The sequence below is a fragment of the Acipenser ruthenus genome, chromosome 4 (genome assembly GCF_902713425.1).
Source record: "Acipenser ruthenus chromosome 4, fAciRut3.2 maternal haplotype, whole genome shotgun sequence".
Classification (NCBI taxonomy): Eukaryota; Metazoa; Chordata; class Actinopteri; order Acipenseriformes; family Acipenseridae; genus Acipenser; species Acipenser ruthenus.
In genome coordinates this window covers 93,490,167-93,512,843 of record NC_081192.1, presented here as the reverse complement: position 1 = coordinate 93,512,843, position 22,677 = coordinate 93,490,167, and the positions used below count along the sequence as shown (strand labels likewise).

General features: G+C 35.8%; 1 protein-coding gene across 2 annotated transcripts in view; it reads right to left on the bottom strand.

The window, feature by feature from the left end:
• Window positions 1-22,677, bottom strand: part of LOC117400356 (unconventional myosin-X-like) — a 101,986-nt gene that overhangs the window by 61,044 nt on the left and 18,265 nt on the right. The window contains exon 2 of one of the 2 annotated variants that reach the window (XM_059023103.1): window positions 16,068-16,166. The exons of the other annotated variant lie outside the window; for it this stretch is intronic. Within the exon in view, the coding sequence (XP_058879086.1) occupies window positions 16,068-16,166 (99 nt within the window). The remainder of the gene's footprint in view (window positions 1-16,067; window positions 16,167-22,677) is intronic. 2 annotated transcript variants of the gene reach the window in all.

Here is a 22,677-nt window from a genome sequence, read left to right as displayed (position 1 = left end):
CAAAACAGGCAAAAAAGATCTACATTTCCTTTCAATTCTGTTTTACGTAACAATTTATTCACACTTATACCCCAACCTAAAATCAACTGATGTTATCTTTTTTTTGTAAAGGTAAAGGGGTGTTACATTTTTAGTTTTTTTTTTCAGTTTTTCTTTTTACAATAGCTCAAAAACATTTCACAATAGCCAAACCCAAATCAAGTCACATGATAAAAAGTACAATAGTCATTTTACACATTCTGTGGTTTAATGCAGTTTGACTACTTGCTATCTGTATTAAATAACAGGAAACTGACAAATATTAAAACAATTCTATTTCATATCTATTTTTTATCTAATGTCAACTGGGATCTGTACAGATGTGCTGATAGCAAAACATCTTACAGTAGTTAGTTATGGTTTCACTAATGGTTTTGTATAAAAAAAAAAAATAGTAATAACACAATACCTAAAAAAAAAAAAAAAATTTTTTTATATTTTTATAAAAAAAAAAAAAATACTTACACCAAGTTTACTTGTAACTTTCAGCTCTTTTGGTAAATTGTAAATTATTGAGCTGGCTCTTCTGATTGGAGACTATACAGATGGAGAATGGAGACTAAACTCCTTTTAGACATCAAGGTAATACTTTTAAATTTCAATCTCATTTTAGTCCTACTAATCCAGTTTATAGGTCTGCCTTGAACATCACTTGAAATTGCAGGATACATTTTACTTGTGCCTTTGAGCACAGCACATAGAATCTAATAAAAATTGGGTCTTTGTCAGCCAACAAGCTTAAGCGTATGGTGGGACCAACCTGCACCACTGCTGAATGGCAATAGGCCAAGGGTGCCACTTGTGATGAAACCTTTTTTACAGTTCATATTTCATGCATGACTCATACAAGTTGAATAGGATTAATGTTATGTTTTGACATGTCAATCATGCGCTCAAAAGCATTATGCTCTGTGAGAGCTTGCTGACTAGATTATTATGGCAGTTGTTTGGTAACCATTGAAGCCCTCACATGAGAAAAAGGCCTTAGCACATATTGCACACATTCCTAAACAAACACAATGAACTTAATATATGGTTAAAATATCAACTGAAGTGTCAGGGCTTCTTCCACCTTTTAAATTTGCAGAAAACTTATGGCGATATAATACGTTATTACCTAGAACTACCAGAGCTGTCATTTTGACCGTCATAGAAAAAACAGTGGGATTAGCTTAGTGCTCATGAGATCGATCACATGATCGAGCTGCTGAACTTCAAAGCTTTGCGTTTATTTTGTATAGCTACAACAGGAGAGTTTTTCAGAAGCGATTTTATTAATCAACAAAATAGACCAACACAACGTAGGACTGCACTGCAAGTCTTGCAGTACTGTGTTTTCATGAGTTATCAGAAGACGAACCTGGACACGAAAATGCGCCAGACCAAGACAGTGATGAAGCTTACTCTAATGACATTGAGGCTAGTGATAGTCAAAGTGATAAAGTGGCAGACATTTTGGGACAGAGACAAACACAAACACATGCTGTGGAATGTGCGTGGCAAGTGTGCTGCACATGGACAGAAGTGGCATGTCTGTGTTGATTGCAAAAACTAGACTCCACAAGATCTGTTTTTTTACATTCCACATTCTGAACATACGTTTCCATTTTTTGAACAGTTGAATAATCCACATTTTGAACAGTTTTACCTTTCCATCTTTTGAACAGTTGAACAATTCATGTTTTGAGCAGTTGGAAGTTCCATCCTTTGAGCTTTTGAAAACCATAAACCATTTTTTAATTTAGTCCTGTTGTGCATGATTATATTGAAAAACAAAAATAATTACGGAATAATAGTGTACCAAAGCAGCTATTGCAAGACTGGAGACAGAAATTACCATCGAATAGCCAACAGAATCGAACTTGGGCACACAATAAAAAGACGGGTAAACAAAACACTTGTATAAAATAAAACAGTTAAACAACCAAATCTCATGCACTGCAATTCTCTACTGTTCCACAGTGTCGTAAGCTCCTGCTGCATCCCAAAACTCATCTCTGAGCTGCTAAAATCACCCCATTTTATAGCCCAGCATTTGTATAAACTTGCAACATTTTAAACAATGCAACCAATCATAACCTCTTCCAAAACCACCCCCAAGTTTTGTGCTGCAACAGGTGTCCCTCACGTGTACCAAGCAGGCTGCAAAAACGGTGTCACAAACATAATCTTAAGTAAAACAAACAATAACGCAGAACAGTTTCGTAGCGTGTGACTCACCAGTAGTTTTATACGCATTTTAATATAGCAGTTATAAAAAAAACACTCCGGTAGCTCTAGTGTTAAAGATGTTCAAATCTAGCTGATGTGAAAGACTATTTTATTTTTCTTTCAAATAAAATATTACCCTTCCTGTCGCTAAAAAACGTCTCTGGCATATGTTAAGATTAGCTTTATACATTTTCTGCTGACATGAACATGAAATGTAAAAGAAAAGAAAAAAAGTGGGAACCAGGGAAGTTTTAATATCTTCCATCTATCTCAACAGGAAATGCTGCTAATTATAGAGGCATGCTGCTGGCAGAAATGTAATGCAAATCAAAGCCAGTTCTGACATTTTATTCTGGCATCCAACCAAAGCTGTTTCCAGCTGAAAGAATCGTCTGACCTTAGAAATGACACTATTTTGTGGTTGTCCTCATTCTTCACATTCCTCTCAAGCACCCCAAATCCTGTTTCTGGTAGGGGTAATACTCTGCTTTTCATTTTTTATTATTGTATGCTCATGTTAAGCCCAGTAAAATAAAATTGCAAGTGTTATTGGAATGCACAGTTACCAGATTCTGTATGTTAAATCCTGAAACTCCCATGTTTCCCCAAATCAGAGCATAGAACATGTATACCACACACCCAGAGCCAGACTATACTGGTAGCTCTACACAAGCAGACAGGCATCTGTGGTTGTCTGACTCTTGTGGCTGGTAATGATTCTGACCTGAATTGAACAAAGAAGAATTCTTATTCATGTATAATCTAATAGTGTTTTGTTGAGATTTTCAAAATTAAATTAAAAAATCACATGAAGGAAAATGTTCAGTCTTCCAGAACTTCGTACAAGTCACTCTCTTTTTCCCTTCCCTAAAACAATCTAGAAGTCACATGGCAAATCATTTTGAATTCTGGCTGTTAAATAGACAAAGCTTGTCTTATTATATTTGTATAAAAGGTTAAACAGAATTCATTTTAATTATGTCAAACATAAATTAGGGCACAGGAATTTTGTAAAATTATAAATCTCAATGTATTCCCTAAGAAAAGCACATCCAATATGTATCCAAATACATACATACATACATACTCCTATTGTATACAGTTAGTTAAACGTTTGTAATAGTGTAAATGTAAAAACATGTTAATAGCCTCCACTAGAACCCTGTTTCAGGGGTAAACCTTTGTGGGTATAAAAGCTATTCCAATTAACTACATTTAAACTTGTAAAGGTATACTATACATTATACTGTATACAGTTCTGAAGCATATTGTGTAAAGCTGTATTCAAAGCACAAAAACTGTACCTGGTTTAAGAGATTATAGACACTGTAAATCTTCAGGGATTGACATAATCTCTTCTCAAAAAGATACGGATTTAATCAATTTAAAGACACACCTCTTTAGTGGTCACTGTATTCATGACTTTGGAACCTGTTTCAAACTCTGAAACATGTTGATCCCATCCATATCTTTTGAGGATTTAAAACAGATGTTCTGTTAAATTTCCTGTCAGTAAAATGTTTATCTATTGCAGTTAGCGTGCAAGATGTTAAATCAGGGCCTCTCGCAAAATTCAGCATCATCCCTTCTTATCAGCAGGAATATAAGGAGAATGTGGAACGCCACTGGGACTAGAGGGTGTGGGTTTCTGCAACAGATTAGCTTTAAAAAAAAAAAAAAAAAAATACAGACCATTTAACAATCTATAGCGAAATAGTACCTTCAAACCCTAAAAACCTGGAATCATCACTGCAAATCTATAGCACAGTGATGAAGGTTATTTAGAGACAGAGGGGACAGTTTTTATTTATTTAACCAGGAGATCTACCCATTACAGTGTACAAACAATGATAAAAAAACATGTATGGTTCAAACTCAATCAGTTAAATATGTAATCTCAAATGTAATACGTAAACTAGAAATATTCAACTTTTGTAATTCTTACAACTTTTAGCCCTTTAAAACAACAGTAATAAAGAAAATAATATCATACGTTACAGGCAGCTAATCAATGAAAAACAAATTCAGCTTTTTAGTAAAAAATCAGGCCAGTTGACTACAGTGCAAATCTGTTTTTTATTTCCCCTTGATGATAAAACTTAATGGCTGTATTTGGCTTTGTCTTATTAAACTGGCCTCTTGCTGGGCCCCTGCCTTTGAACTTATCCTTACGCTAATAAGAACAATTCTTAACTTTCCAATGTGACGTTAAATCTGGTGCAGTAACAAACCGACTTCATGTTAAAAAGGTATAAAGTGTCACTATGAAAAAAAAAGGCTGAGCGCAGCTAAAAAATGATTAATGAACAGGTAATAATTGCCAGTAGACTGCAGTCTTAAATCACATAGACCTAGTCATATTTGAAACATGCTGGGATTAAGCGAAACCTAAAGAATTTAGTGCTGCTGTGTGGGAGTGTCACAAAGACGGCCAGAGTGGGTGGCGTCAGACCAGAAAAGGAATACACAGAGATGGTGGTTGTGATGATGAGCCGAGTGCAATGGCTGCACTCAGCGTTTAATAACAAATAAAAGGTTTGAACAATGGAATACAAAACAGGACACGGCACTTGACGCCAAAATAAACAGACAGACAAAACGACTAAACACTTAACAAACGGTGCACGGAGACAAACAAACACGGTGAGTACAAAACACTTATAATTATTCTAATGATTTTAACTCTCCTCTCTCTCTCACCCGTTCTCCTCTTCCGAACACCCAACCCTGAGTGCAAGAAATGTGCGTCTATATATACTATTGTGCTGGGATTCAATTACTAATTAATTATTCACTTGAATCCCAGCACGTGAATTAATTCTGTGCAACCCCGTGTTCACATATTATATTTTAAATGCACGTGCGTGATGTGCAATCCCGTGCCTAAATACAAATCTACACTTTTTAAATACACGTGAAACACAGACCCGTTTATATCCCGTGTACCAATCTATACACCAACATTTACACACGCACGCATACACACAAATGCACACAGGGACGGGGCACATTGCCACAGGGAGCAAAGATTATTCATTGTTATTTAATATTATTACATCTAATACATAATTTGAAGATTTGTAACGTGATTCGACTAAACATAAAATAAACCGGTATTATCTGAAATCAACATTAAATATATTCATGCACATTTTTTATGATTATTTCTAATTTCAAATCTGATTTTTTTTTTCTTTAATTAAAAATGTACTGTCTTAAATGTAGCTTATATTATTGTTATTTCACACATTCAGTACATTTACAGTTAGGTCATGTTGACAGTGAAATGTATATATAAACTCATCACTGTAAAAGGGTCCTTCTCAGATTCACCGTTTTCAATATTTCAAGATGTTTTACAGTATTTGAATTTCTTGTCTAAATCTAAACTATGTTTGTGTTGATTTGTAGCACCCATTTCAAAGGAAACATATGGTGCTGTTTTAGAAATGTTTTTAATTAATTAATTGTTAACACACTTGATTGCACACCCAGAACCTGCTGAGCTGTAAAAACTGAGCACCACAGAAAAATCCAACCCTAGCAATTCGTTCAATTTAAACTTGATCTACTGGATCTGTTCAAGATACATGTGACTACTGTATACCGACATTGATAATATGCTTTTTATTTCGCAATAAACCACTGACAAAATCCATCTTTTTTCCATGTATTCACAAGGCGTGCTTATGAAATAGCTTGAGGGCCAGTTCCAGTGAGTCGGCACAGACTGCACTGTGTAATTTAGGACAATTAACACACACTATAACCTTTTTGTTTTTCAACAGCAATAGGCAAGAATACTGGTATTCACTGGTTAATTGTTTATGCTACTTTGCATAATTGTTGAGAATTTACTATTTTGAATTATGGATCTAGCATCCTACTCTCTAGTCATGGATCTAGCATCCTACTTTCTAGTCCTGTAAGAATTTCAAAAGCAGCTGTGTCAGAGGAGAGAGTGTTTTGATCAAATATACTTTCATTCTGCTTTTATATATATATATATATATATATATATATATATATATATATATATATATATATATATATAATAAAAACAATTGAAATAAAATGACAAAGATATACAAAAATAAGTGGGCCACAACCCTTTTTTTTTTTTTAAAGTGATTTTCAGTAAACCTAAAATTACTCCTTTAGATGAATGACAAACATATATTACTATGCATATAATTTACACATTGCAAAATGATATAAATGTAAAGAAGCACAATTAAAAAGGTGGTTTACAGACTTTTGTTGGACTTAAAAGTAACCAAACCAAACAATTATTTACCATTGTTAAATTTTGGATTTATCCTACAAAAAGGAAGAAAATGTATCTACACTTCTGTCCTCCATAGCAAGGCTTTTTTTTTTTCTTTTCCTGTACCAGGACTAAGGTTCATTTTCAGTTCTCCACTTTTCAGCCCACATAGACATGGAATGTAAGCACTTTCACATTCTGGTGTTGATCTGCACAGTTCACTGCATCACAAATCAATCAACAAGCTCAACTATTAACTATTTCAGCTCCTACAGACATGAACGTGTTAACAGGGCTCCCATTCACTCTATCTGAAAATACTGCGTTTGTCCCATTTTAACTTCAGCGTCACATCAGAACATTAGGTATTTATCATCGTTAAAGGTGGAAGAACACTCTAAGACCTTTCATGGGAAAGCATGGCAAATGCTACCAACATGTTAATAACAATTATTATGAGGACAGTTTCACACGTACTGTAGTTGGTCCTATTCTGAAACTTCAGATTATGTAAAGTAGATAACCATTTGATTGTTTTAGTTAATGTTTCTTCCTTATGGAATAAGGGACACAATGCATCAATTGTGCCTTTATTTAGAATGCCGCTCTTTCAACGAAGAAGGCCTGTGATGGGGTACACCTCGTCCCTGTATTATTCCATATGTGGCAGAGCGGTTGCAGTACTGACGTCACGGACCAGGAAGAAGCAATACAAAACAAAGGCAGACGCGTTTGCGCTCGGGTTTTAATAATAAATCAAACAATAAACAAAACAATTTATACCAAACAAAAGGGCTTGATGGCCAAAAATACATAAAGAAACAAATACCGAGTGGTACAGCGGTAGCAGTTGCTTCGGATGTATGATCTCGTTCCAAACCGTCCTCCCGTCTCTAACTCAAAGGAAAATCTCCCTCTATTAGCCTGGAGCTGGTTCTTTTAAGCTGTGGCTGGAGCCTTAATTAATAATCAATAAAACAATTACCTTATTGAGGCTCCAGCCACATTCACACAGGTTTTTTAAATTAATAAACAAAACGAACAATAAAAAAAACACGGCTTTCCCACCGTCAAATACAAATATAATAATAATACGAAATATACAAATAATAATACAGGGACGAGGTGTACCCCATCACAAGGCCTTATCAACCAAAACATTTTGTTGTCTCTTCAAGTCTGTGTTGACTTAATGTCACTGATCTTCAGTAAATACATTCTCATGACAACACTGAGTGGCATACTCAGATTATAATCTTTTACAGCATATTCTGTAGGCCTTGTATTCACATCAAAACCACATCATTTGCACATGGTGATCTCACGCTAATCTTCAAGTCGTGAACTGAACTTCACATAAAAAAGAAATAATTATTGTTATTAAGAAACTCTCCTATAAAATCCAAGGGAAGTAAAGCTTAGGAAAGCCCCTAAATAGTTCAGGAGAATATAGTTACTTTCTCTCATTCTTTCAAAACACTAAGCAAACAGAATGGTGCAATGTGATTAGGCCTAAAATAATTAAAGCCAAGCAAGGGTAGGAAGATATTTCTTTCCATTTAAAAATTGAACACAATAACTATACACCAAAGCACTTAAAAAAAAAAAAAACTAGCTCTCACATACCAAACAATTAATACAACAGAGGTCAGCAACATGTCTTCTTAAATGAGCTTCTTAGGCAGTAGGTGGATAGTCTAAAGGGTTGGCTCAGCTACAGTAACCATGTTTCATTAAAGATTATGCTCAACTTAGTTCTATTTAGATTTCCCAATTGTGAAAATGATATCCCTTCATTACTTAGCGATGCAGACAGTATTTAAGTGCTCAGACACAACAAAGTCACTACTTTGGGGCTTAAGCCAAAGAACAGATGCAGAATGAATAAACCTCTTCTGGCAGCAGCAATAAGTAAGACTTGCAAAAACTGACCTAACTACTGTAAAACTTCAACAAGAAAGTAGCTACCGTTTTTAAGATGGGTTTGCTTTCCATTACCCTTCTGAATTACAGATTACATTCATGCTTAAAGGTGATGGGTGTTAGAAATAACATTTGAGTCCATGTGAACTTAGCCAAGTGGCTGCCAAATGGAATTAAAAGTATACTGTAAATGCAAGCGCTTTAACAGAATTGAACACTGTAAAACAAGGGAGCAACATTTACTAACACTTTTTGTAAACTTCTTCCTAATGTTGTGCACATCCACTCATTTTATACTACAGTTCGATTGTTCACAGAACAACACCAATACACTTTTGCCACAAACACAATGTACTCTGCAAACCTCCCTACTAACACAAACAGACAATTGTACCAAATAGTTAGTACACAAGGCACAGTGGTCTGCTGCAATTCAGAAAAGTTGTCTCCAAATTCGTTCACAGATTATAATGAACATGCAATCAGAAAAAAAAATACAGTAGCATACATTCCCTACTACCAGTAAATACATTCACAGGGCAGAGGGTCAGTGCAAATGAAAACCTTTCCAGTAATCTTTTCTGAAATGAAAAGCCATAGTGGGGTCAGTCTATGTCAAATCATTTACTTCAGGAAGGTTTGTGACCTGACCTCTTCCAATTGTGATGCTGCTTGGCAGGGATATTGGTGTCATAAGGTGCTCTCACACAGAGGAGTTATGACGGTTCAGAACCGCCACTGAAGCGGCTTATAGGTCGGTGTGTATTGCCTATAGCACCACAGAACCATCATATTTTATGCTGTCTCTGAACCACCTTGCGATGTGGTTCAGAGACGGCACTGAACCGTCATAACTGCCTGTGTGAAAGGCTATACCGTCACTGAAGCGCTATAGTGGGTGTGGTTTCAATGTCAACATGCCACGTCACACAGCCCCGGAACCTCTGGGCGTGCAGTTATAGTGCCGGTACCTCTAGTTAAAAATCTAATAAAATGTTTTCTTTTTAAAATCTCAACACAGTTGCACTAAGTCTGCAAGTTCTTGTGTGCGCACGCTAAAGAGACAGTCCGCTGCCATGTTTGTAGCCACCTTTAAATTACTTTACGATTTCAGCTTAGTGCCCTTTAAGTAAGCTGACACTGGCTGCAACTCTATTGTCGTTTTTTATACACAAATAAGCTTACTTGATTTGAAAAACGTCATGAACGATACAAGCAACTTCTTACACTACTTGTGTAAGAACTTGATTAAATGAGCAGCACACTACAAAATATGAAACCTGAACATTAATTTCAAAGAATAACGACAACTTTTTAATGAAAGAAAATATATTGTAGCCTGCTATATTATATTAAACCAAAACAATAAAATTAATAACAATCTGGTTCTCTTGCCTTTTTCAATGAATATAATTTAATTAATAGAGAATAAAAACATACTAAGTTAACAACTACCTAGCCTAAGTTTAATTAATAGTTTTTGTAATCTACCAGCGGCTTCTGTTGCATACACATCACTGATAATAGTGCAAACTGTAGGTCAAACCAGTGTTCGTGTTGGGGTGCGTTTTTTCATCAATGTCGTCCTTCTGAATGCCTTTACATTTTTTTTTGCAAAACCATAACAAAACATGTATACAGGCTTTTTTTTTATTTTTAATTATTTGTCCTGCGGTTGCCTTTAATAATTTTACTTTGTATATGATGTAGAATATGTGATTGTAAACATCTAACACTAGTACGTACAATAATCTTTCAAATAAACGTATTATGATTTTGAACATGCGCTTCTTAGGTTCAGTATTATTGCGCCCCAGCACCTCTTTCTTTACAAATTAAACACTGCGTGCATGTGTTAGGTCTTGTCAGTGTTTCAGATTGCACGAGAACAATCTGTTGATTGACAGGTTTAAAAGTTGTACTCGCGTGATCTCTTTGGCTGTGTGAAAGGGTTATGACAGTATTACACCGGCATAGATTTCGCAATTTCATGCCATGTGAAAGGGTAAAGGGTAAACTGGCCTAATGAAAGTCCCTATGGAGCAAGCCATCTAGAAAGAAGAGAAGATAATAAGCAGTTCATGGCCGATTGTCTTCTCTTCTTTCAACACATGATGCAGCATCAGCACACTGAACTGTTGGTAGACATTAGATGTGTCCTATACATGTTTCTACTGACTAACTTAACCCTCTACCCTCTCCCTCTCCAAGTTGTTTTTTCTTTCTTGTATCACCCATGAAACTACAACGACACAATGTAATCAGTGAATACCTTCTGATCCCATCAAGATCCAAGGCTGATTTTTGGTACAAACTTAGGAGGATGGTGTGAACTTCAGTATCTAACCTTGATTTTGGTCATCCATGTTGGGGCTGACAGGTCAATTGAAGTCAATGGTCAAAATTATGATAGAGCACAGAGAGATATTTCCAGCAATAGTTTACTTTTTACTGTAGCATTAAAAAATAGTTATTGGTACTTTAACGTCATTGGTCTGATCTGGGAGCCATTCCGGGTCAAATATTTGGTGACCTCTCACATAAAAACCGTTTGACCTAGAGACGTGAAACTTAGGGAAATCGTATATCTCTATGGCACCAACATCCCTGCCAAACAGCATCAAAATCTATTAACTTTCGGTTTCGAGGGTAATTGACCTGACAAGGACTGACCCATTGGCTCTATTTTGCAACAAGGCTAAGGCTAATGTTCAGAGAATAGAATAAAATAAAATAAAAAAACTAGCAAGAAACTAAATACATTTTTGCAAGTAAACAGCTTACTGCTTTTCTAAACGGTACAATTGTTATATTCCTCTCAGAAAAAAAGAAAGCCAATAGGGCTTTTCAAGTCAGAGACAGTTACTAGCTTGTTCACAAAAAATAAATAAATAAATAAATAAATAAATAAATAAATAAATAAAAATAAAATAGTACAATTTCCCCAAACTCTGAATTGTAGCCATATTGACCCATAATTTGGTAGTGATACAATGCCTTTTTCTGGCCCAAATACAAGACTCTTATTTTAAAGCATGCACAAAGGCCAGAACCTACTCTTTTTTTTTTAATAGTACAAAACTAGCAAGAAACAGAACAATACATTCTTGCAACTAAGTTGTTTCTTACTTCTTCTGTACCATTGCAATTGTTATATTTGTCTAAGAAAAAAATGCCTTTGTGCTTGCTCTTTCTTTAAAACATATTTTGGTACAAAAAATGCATCATAAAATAATTAAATACATGTTGACTTCTTATGGGACAATATGGCTACAATTATTTGCAAATTCAGTACCAGTAGCTTTTTTGTCTTTGTGAACACACTCTAGTTTAGATATAAAACACTGTTTTTGTTTGTAGTTATGACAGGTGTTGTGAATTAGTATTATTAATACGCTTTAACTAGTTACATTAGTTATACAAGCTAGTTCTGCATGCCAGCTCTGCAGACAGATTTTTATTTGACTAGAAGACGTTTCGAACTGTGTCTTTCTTTATCCTAAATCATATCTAACATGGTTTAAACACCCTTGTCAAGTAAGTATGGAAAGAAATGCAGACCTTGGACACTTGCTGATGACACCAGGCACATGTGAGCTACACTTTATTAGAGATTGAGTGTATCTGTAAAACGATAAATTATGACCAATCACTTCCCTTCAATCCGTTTCTCAAGAGTTTGCATGTGATCAGTTTGCATTTCAACTCCCATGCACTGTAACATTTATTTCAGGAACACAATTATGGGACAACTTGAAATGCTTTTTTAGCAACTGTCAAACAGGACTCCGTGGTAACATACTGTAGGTCATTTTGGCGGTACAAAAGGAAAGAGCTTACGTCTATGGTATACAACTCATCAAGCCAAGTAAACAACTCAATAATATTTGTACATACTTAAGTATAAATACATATGAGTATCTGTCTTGTTTATTCAGGCTAGTCTAACAGAGATATGGATTAATTTTAAAAGTATTTGGTGTTCTCCTTTAATTTCCCTTCTCTGTATAGAACAGCAAACCCTACTAAGCCTGATATGAAAGAAGAGCCAACACAGAATGCCTATGTAACAGCAATATTGGAGAGCTTTAACAGTTAAAAAAAATCCCAATATGTTAAACTGTTTCCAATGTTTAAAAGGTTTATAGGTTTCATTTATTTTGTTTTCTGAAGGATGATCGGGGTACCCTCTTAAAATTCATCAAGGCAGTTAAGTACATTTGATTTCTTTCAATCCAGTCTCAATAATAAAAGAAAATCTACTTTTATAACTACATACATATTTACTGAAACTGGAAAACATATCTTAAACAATACTAGAATGAATAAAGTGCATTATTTCCTGTTTGGCTGCCAGCAAGATCTGTCTCTACAAAGTGAGATAACTCTTTCAATGGCAGAGCAGTGTAGAACTGAACATTATGAAGTCTTCAGAAGTCTTCATGTGCTGCTTTGCAAAGCCCTCAGTAGTTGTAGCTGTGGTTGACTCAGAGGTATTCATGTGTCAAATGTCATTAAAAAAACAGACAAGAAAGCCATCCCATCTTTATATTTTACATAATTACAGTATCTCAGTAACTGTGTAGCTAGGCAGTCACTGAGGGACAATGGACAACATCTGGTCTCCCTACTCTTTTTAACTGCTTTGGTATCAACCATCTCCCAGTTAACAGGTGCCATGGTTTCAGCTTACAGGGGTGGAGGCTGGAGAACAAGACTGTGTGAACCCTGACCTCTCAGAGCATGATGGACACATTTCCAGGTACAAACTTGATCACCTGATTAAAATAAAAATTGCGACACTTGATCACCTGTCTTTTGGAGAGAATGTATTATTTTCATGCAAGCACGGAGATCACTTTTCAGTTAGTTAGCTAAAATTTACAAACAAAGGCAGGCCTAGTTTAGGAGGCAATTTAAAAGGTAGAGAACAGCAAAACAAACGCATATTCAGTTACCAATTTCAAGTTAAAGGTAAATTATACAAATCACCCTAGTAGAACAATGGAATTAAAACTGACCCGAATTCCTTGGGGGATTAAACAACAAAAGCTGTTGCTTACCCTGAAAGAGGTTTACATCTTTTATGAAGTGGGAATTATACTTTAGAAATGTGTTGATGGAACACATTAAAAAGACTGAATAGAAATGTAAGCATTCTTTGACAAACACAACACTTATGAGAGGAGGCAGTTAAATAGAAGTCAAATGAGATGCTCTGCTGACATGATAACATCAACCTCATGTGAACAAATCAAGCTGTCTCCACTGAATAACATCAATACAGCTCTGTTCCTCTGGTACATGCTTAATAAACATGGTTTTAAAATCACGCAAGGTTTAGTGATATCACATGCACGGTAGTGTTGTGCAGTTTACTGTGTGCTTTTATAAAAGTTGTTTTAATTATGATAAAGCAAGTCTAGTTTGTTGTAGTTTGCAATACAGTGAGACAATGGTTTGGTGCACTTTTTCTTCAGTTATCATCAGCCTTTTCGGCTGGGTGTACAAAGCCCTTGTTATATCTAGCTGTGATAAATATATAAAATCACACTTGTTTTCAGAAAGGCACCTCTATAAGTAGACTTCCATTGTTCGTCAACTAGACATACCTATCCAAGATGGTTTAAAGTAGAGAAAAAATGTAATGCAAAAAATATTGTTTTAAAACAGCATATGCGCTGGTCATTCAATTCAATGGCACGGGGCATTCAACCACTGACCGGAAGTATCTTAAATCAGTGTGAAAACAAACCGCCGATATCTGACCCACCTAAATTCCCGTTTTAAGAAATTGATCATTGCCATTTATACCACAGGGCTGGGTATATCAACACATGCTGTGCATTTTGTTACTGCAAGAAGCTATGGGGAACACAGTTTTATAGCAGCTCACAGTAAATTAACCAAATGATTTTCTCACATGGTCTTCAACACTCTGCTTGGGCTACAGCAGATATGTCACTGCATGGGTGGCTACCCTAAGCTAAGAGGCTTCATGCCAGCCCTGTATTAAACCATTTTATTGAGTGACATGCTCAGAGCAAGATTGGTTTTCACCACAATATTAACCTAAAAAAGATCTAAAACAAAATGAATCACCTGCACCAACAATGACCTTTGTTATCCTTCCCCCAAGCCATTGGTCTTCCTTTTGTTTGGATTTAGGGACAAGGACATGTTAACCTATAATAGTAAGCTGTTTTTTCATGCTTGAATAACTTTGTTTATACGAAACATAACATACACCACCATGTAAATATATGTAACATGTTGCTCTCCAACCTGCTTTTTGCTTTAAACCTTTCAAATAAACCGATTTGAACGTGAAGGTGTTAAAAAGACTAGGATTTGTGTTACCTTTTAAAACTTTATATAAAACTTTGTAGTTTTATAAATGATTTATTTACAGAAATTACTGATTGGAAATGTTTTTAAGCATGCAGCACAAATTACTGTATAGTAGTAGTAATTCTTTCCAAATGTCCTTGTTTAACTTCTATTATTAATTTATTTTTATGAAGTATGTGGGATTATATCCATTGAAAGAGTTCTCAGTCTGTTAGCATACATTCTTCAAGGAGCACTAATAACTGAGCTGATCACAGAGGAGTTAAAGTCACAGTTCAGTGTAGTCTTCCTGATGCACAGAAGTGTTTACAGGTGCTTTGGAGTATATGTGAGAAGCAGAACCCCCTTTGCCCCTCTCCAACACACACGAACATCAATAAGCTTTTTTTGTGGGAACAAATCAACAGTTTTTGAAACGTCAAGGAAATTCGATTAGATCTCCACCGTGTGTAGATTAGACTTACTGTACTTGGGGTGTCATTTCTTTCACCAGTGCAAAAAAAATGAAATACTTGAAGCGGATTGCTCAGATTATAAAGCCATATCTCTACGATTTATAGCAGAAGACTGAACAAACACCCATGTACATATTAATAAAAGTTGCTTGGTTTGCTAGTTATTGGTATGAGTTAACTTATTTACTTAGCTTTAGAAGCATACACTTAAGTTAATATAATGAAAGGAGGACATGAATTCTACTAATTCAGATACAGACTCTACATTTTTAAAGCTGTTTTGATTATAATCAGCGTTTGCCTTTGTGTCTTTAACCCAACTTCTCTGGACATGCCGCTGTAGATGAAAGCATGACTAAATGTGGAATAAATATATTCCTTATGAAGTAGGTTGTAACTGAAAAAAATGCCATCCTGGAGGTGCTCATCTGAAATATGCATTTCGGAATAATTCACCTAGCACAGCACTCCCAATTTCTACTGTTCATTTCAGTGCATTACAGTGTCCTTGCTGAATAGCAATTACAGTCATGTAACCGTTCTCAAGGACCTAGCCTCCAAGCTATAGAAAGCATATCGCTTAACTGTTGTTTCAAGCATGGATACTTTCTTTACAATTTAAAAGTATGTCAAAGTTTTACAGCCTACCAAACGGCTTGGCTGTATCTCACAGTAGGATTTAGATGTGATGAGTTTTACTTGATGTAGAAGTCAAAATAAGCACTCTGGGGTAGTCTCCACATTGTAGGAGGGAATGTGAAGTGAAGTAAGGCCATTGTAAAATAAATCCCCACACACAGTAGTCTAAGTTGGTTACATACCTGCCCGTAGTCTGTGGCGAGCACCACAACTCCTGCTGCGCAGGACGAGACTGTACTAGGTAGGTACTGATCATTTTCTCTCAACCAGACTCTTGCTCCCTGTAGAATAAATAAAAAAAAAAAACACTTTATAGATTATATACAGTAAATGTTAAACTTTACAGATTAAGAGTTCATAAATTATCTAACATTAGTTCAACCAGACCCAGTAGAAACTACACCGAGCATATTTGTGCCTTCACAGAATTAGGAACTGTATTAAACGTGCTATGCCAATTGTTTCCTTTCTGCTTAGATTAGCTTATTTTCCTTCACCCGTGGGGGGGGGGGGGGGGGGGGGGGGTACAATCTCTACGAAGCAGTATTTATAAAGTTATGGAGAAGGATTAAAACAAATACATTGCCACACATCTTGTAGTCAGTGGTTAGTTGAATGAAAAACCCTATGTGCAAAATACTATGCCTCAGCATGGGTTATGGATTAGTTAATGTAAAAAGCCTATGTGGTAACAGAGCTTCACTGTTATGAAAAGCAATGGTAGGGCAGGGGACTTCTTTCTCCATGAGGGCCATGACCTTTGACATCAAGCCTTAGTTTACACTTAATCAAAGTAATTTCCAACCAACAGCAATGAAAGGTCTGACTAGAACACATGAGTTTTAGAGGGGCAATCCTCAGTTTAGCACACTGGTGTCAACATAACATAATATACGCCATAGTTCTGTATCCCAGGTTCAGAGTCCAAAAGCACAAAGTGTGAATATGTGAACCTAAGTGGCAGAAAGTGTTCTAGAGTACTGTTCATTATTGCTGTCTGCACAGTAATAGGTGTTCCTGGTCCCACATCATACTGTAGCTACATTCAAACACAGACTGTCAAGTTCCAGGTTGACCAACACACAATATGTACTGTACATGAACCTGCTGAGTAGCTTTTATTCAGTAAGCAAGTATATCTTTGTTGATACAACAACAGAAACCTGTCGAAAGTGACTTCCGGGCAACTGCTCACGTGAAACTTTTAAACAAGGGCTGAAATTGATCGCTGTCTCTTATAAGACTTCTTCCTTGATTAACTCATATATTCAAGCTGTAAGCACTATATTATTAAAGCTGTATTCATGTGTGTTAAAACAAATGTTCAAATGTGCAGTACTGAACGGAAATGATGACACAGTGTGTGCTAGTAAACACGAAAGATTAATTACACTTACATAGAAGATGACTTAAAAAAAATACAAGAAACTTTCTTCAGCTTTTACATTATTTTAATTTGTTCCATATGCAATTTAAGGCACCAAAACAAATACACACTTTCACACACACACACACACATCCCCAGATATGCATCTTCCTGTCAAAATAATGTATCACAGCACTTTCTAGCATAGTCACTCCAGAGCTAATACGCATTGAACCACCTCAGACAGCTGGAACCCTGATGCTGTTGCTTTCAGGTGTGCTCTACAAAATGACACCCTTTGTGTTGTGTCATTAAGCATATTAAAACAGGCAGTCTGGCTCTCGTGTGCTAACTAGCTTTCCCCTCTAAAACAAACCCTCCAGACACACAGTCTTATTGTTTTTGTATAACCCCCTCTGAATTTAAACCTTCTCTACTACTGGTAAGAGTGAGAAGGAAAGCACACAGAGAGCTGACATTTGCACCTGCAAGTCCAGTTAGCTAATTCACTTATTAAACAAACAGCTGCTGCCTTGGCACAAACTCAAAACTTTTCAGATTGTCTTTTCGTTAATGTAGCTTGGTGCCTTTGTGGTTCTGTTAGCACATGCTATCTGTATTTGTCTTGTAAAACTGTCACCTGCTCTCACGTAACAAACAATGAGAAATGCTTTAATTGAAAATAAATAGCAAAGAAAGAAATAGAAACAATGTAACTTGGCTAAGCAAACAAGGTCTCAAATCCATTTAGCAAAGCCTCGGTCGTGAAATCAAATATGCCTTTTCTACCCAGGGTATACCCCTGGCTTATACATTCTAAAGAATTGTATTTTTTGCTAATTTGTCCGATCAAACATGCAAGTCCAACTGTGTTTTTTTTCCCTCAAGATCCATTGCCATGGTCTCATGAACAGACCAGGTTTTAAAGTACAATAATTTAAAGCACGAGTTACTCACCATCAAGCTCCCCTCTCCCATGTCCGTCACCCTTGTTATCTATCGTCCACTAAAGAACATCACCATGGGCTCATCACCAGGGGTCTCAATATCTCCAATCTCTGTCTCAGACCTCTCTCTCTCTGACCATTTCTTAATCACTGCTAATATTAATCTCCCTGCTCCTTCCTCCACTACTGATACTGTTATCTCCTTCTGTCCCAAGAATCTGCTGAATCCTCTGAAGCTCTCTGAATGTGTCTCTTCATCCCCTCTAACTGGTACTCTCCCGTCCTCCGTTGACGATACGGTGACCCTCTACAACGCCACCCTTACTCATATCATCGACACTGTTGCTCCACTGACAACCGTCAAGAAAGATCAAAACTGCCCATTGTACACCCTTGAACTTCGAGTGCTCAAGTCTGAAACCAAACAAGGAGCTTTTATAAATACATATCCAGAGGGCACAGTAGTTAGAAGCTCAAAAGTAGAAGCGCTGATCTCTTCTTAAGTTGTACTATTAATATGTCGCATACATTTTAAAATGTTTGTAATGGTACTCCACTAAATTCTCACACTGTTCTATTATTAAAGTACTGTTCATATGGTAAAATGTGAAAGTCTTGTTTAATATATGAACATTAAGTTATGTAATATTTCTTATTGCTTAAAAATGTGCAGAGTAAAATTCTCTGGACCACCTACTGCTAACTTTTTTCCAATCTGGCCCCCTTAAATTAAAAAAAAAACTAGTTGAAGAGCCCTGCTCTAACTAAGGCAACTCTATCTGTCCAGGGTATACGAGAAACACATGCAAGCAGCTTTACAGCAAGTACAGCATAAACCAGTCTGCGTTGTTGCAGATGAAACTACAGATGGGAGAGAGAAGTGTCCTGAACATTGTACTGAATTTGTAATTTTATGAAAATTGTATATTTTTGTAATAATGCCCCTTGTTTTCGACTAGTCTGTATATTGTAATGCAAGCAATGAGCATTTTTTTTCAAAACACCTTTATTTGTTGACTGACCTACATTACATTGTTACTAGTGGACTGCTTTAAGAAATATTTTTCCAGAAAACTACAGTATCTCAGGGACTTAAAAAATAAATAAAATGAATTCAATAGATTTTTTTATGTAAAAATGTTATTTATGTTCAAATTACGTTGTTAATTCTTAATAAATTGGTAAAAATGGAATTGGTCATTTTGAAAAATGGAATTGGTCATTTTGAAAAACGAAATTTACCATTCCCAAGAATGGAAAATCAGGAGCCCTACACTATGAAAGGCGATATATAAAATAAAGATTGATTGATTGATTGATTGATTGAATGCAAACTCTTAAGATATCTTACTTCAGATGACAAACTTGTAGATATTTAGGCTGGTCTTATTAAATTATACCATAATTGTTAAATTTGTATAAAAAATGTGCTGCCCGTAACACCCTGTGTGGTTTCAGATATCATTTCACATTCTAATTTATTATTGAATATTATTGAAATTAATTGATGGTGTCAATATTTATGTGTACCACTGTGTGTGTGTGTGTGTGTGCGTGCGTGCGTGTGTGTATGTTTATGATAGGTCAAAGAAGGTGCACAGAACAGAAGATAAAATGTCAGCTTGATTAGTTCTGAAGGTCAAGCAGGCAGGTGCGGCTGTGAGCTGCTGACAGGTGTACTCATAAGCGGAAGTTTGCACTGCCAGCGTACATACTATATAACCAGCTGATAACAGGCTCGCTTTAAGTATGACCTCAATATTCAAATAAAAACACTCTCTCAAATTTTTGGTAGTTTTATTTTATTTTTAAAATGTTAGAGGGCCCAGGCCAGTTTGTTTGCCTAGGTTCTACTAATAAAAATGTTTATAGCATAATTGTAGAAATTCATCCATGACTATTAAAACACCCAAAAGAAGAATGTGTGATTGATAGATATTTATTTATCTATTTATTTATTTATTTATTTATTTATTTATTTTTTATGCATAACTGCAGAATGAGAAGAGAATCCAAAAAAGTAAGAAAAATAACATGGGACTGAGAAATAGAACTAGATTGAACTGGCTGTCATTCAAAGTTAAGACCAGTTTTTCCACAGTCAGGATATACGAGTGCATTGTGGGTAAGGTCAAACATACATAACCCATACAGTACCTCCTCCAGCAATAATGATTTCAACACCTGGCTTACTAATTTTAAAAATATGTCCATTTACTTGTTTAGACAGGAAAAGCATTAAACAAGCCTCAAATAATTTGAATATACACGCGTCTAAAACGTATTTTGTATCTTGAAGGGATCCCCCCTCTGCCCCCCCAGTGATGAAACATAGCTAGTTAAACACAAATGCAGTTACAGGAGAACAGAAACATGAACTACAATAATCCGTTACATATCCGCCCGTCACACGTCCGCCCGTCACACGTCCGCCCTAACCGTTTATCCACCATGATCAATCTCTTCAGCAACGTTAGTTTATTATGAACAGAGTAGTTCTGAGATTGTAGATCCTACCAAAGTCTTCGTACACTGTGTTGTATGTACTCCGTGCACTGCCATTGCTGGTAGTGTCACGTGAGCTGTTCAGTGTGTTGATACGTAAATAAATCCTGTTCACTCAGCAGCGAATGCACGCACCCACACGACAGACAGCTACTCTGTCACAAGCATTAATACCCTGTATCTTTCTAAACGAGGGATTTAGGGGAGCTCCCCACTAAAAGCTGAATCTCAAAACAATTACTGTGTGAATATAGAAATTGTTCCAGCTGTGTATAATGGTATTTAAAACAGGATTCATTTATCTTCCTTTTTACTTATCTGCCCTTACTCTGGTCCCATCGCAGACAGATACGCAACAGACTACTGTATATCCAAATCATTAGTTTAATCTTGTGTTTAAAAAAAGATAGCACAAAAACCTCAATCTCAAACTAATGTGAAAGATTTGTCAAATTAGTGCCACCTATTTATTTATATGTGTGCTCTAATCAGTAAGGTTTGAAAATCTTCTTTGGAACCAGTGGTATTAGCGGTATGATCTCTACAAAGGCAGAATAGGATTCGTCTGCTCTTTGATTGTAAAAAAGCTGAGCTGGTCATTATTTACACACATCTTCACCAGAATCAGATTGGGTTTAAATAAGAAATCTCAAAATAGGCCAATATTCTCTATAAAATGTCCAATAAAGATAAATAAATGACAACACACTGTTATTTAATTGAGAAATAGGATTCGCTCCCCTTTGTTTTCATGAGGTTGTGACACTTTTAAAAAGTAATTTCTTCATGAAAATACTCAAATACCCCTTTATCTAATGCTGTTCTGAAGCGTGGAGGGAAAAAAAAAGTTTGCTTTGGTAACACGCATGCCATTATCTATTCAGTTAGATGTAATAAAAGAAACAGAATATATACTAGTGCACTGGTAGTGAGATCAATCTGCTTCTTTCTTGAGCAGCAGCCAGCTTGGCATTTACGTGCTACAATATTTAATTAACAGAAGTGTTTAGTTACGTAGGTACACAGATAAGAATGTTCAGGATAATGGCCTAAATTCGGAATCCTTTTATTTCAGCAAAAACAGAGAGATGTGAAGGAAAATGTTAATAAAGTCTGCATGGGATCCAAGTCTATAATTTGAATCAGCTGGGTACTGCAACAACTGGCTGACTTGAACCCTTGCCAGTTATGCATGTAAGTGTGCTGATAGACACGCACAGAGTAGACTACGTGCAGAAACAAAGGTGTCTGCATAATAGATGTGATGCTGTGGAATACTTTATCATCACATAACAGACAACCGAAATGAAAAATACGACTGGTTTAGAATCCTTTGGTTTTGGGAGAACTTTTTCTCCATTATTCATCTAAACAAATGTAGCAGAAAAGCTACGCACAAGTAATTTTAAATTAACATGTGACATTTCTCCTTGCAAAATGCATCTTGGTCATGCTGGGTTATGTGTGATAGGAAACACATCTTTGCTTTGCAAATCCAATTTTTGTTATTAATAGTTAATGCCCAAAATATACAACACAGATGATACATAAAAATAATCAACCAACAGTTAAACACTGTCCTCATTTGTTTCTTTAGACCTTGATTTAAAAAAAAAAACAAAAAAAACTATAAAATACATACTGCTATAGTCAGGGCTCCAGATAAGATTTTGGGTCTGGGAGTAACGTACCCTCTAATTTAAACACTGATAGAGTAAAATGTATTTCAGGGGCTAAATGCGACACTACCTTGAAGTCATGAGTAATCTTGATTAAATACTGTACAATCTTTAATGGTAATGGGGTAGGCATTAAAAAACAGCCTTCCATTTTAACTGCAATGTTACTTTGAACTACTGTATAACCCCAGGCGTGTGTTCTACAAGGTTCTTTATCGGCTCAGTGCATGAACATGTTAAAACTTCAATATAAAGCTATAAAGATAAAGATGAATAAAATATGCATTAAACAGTT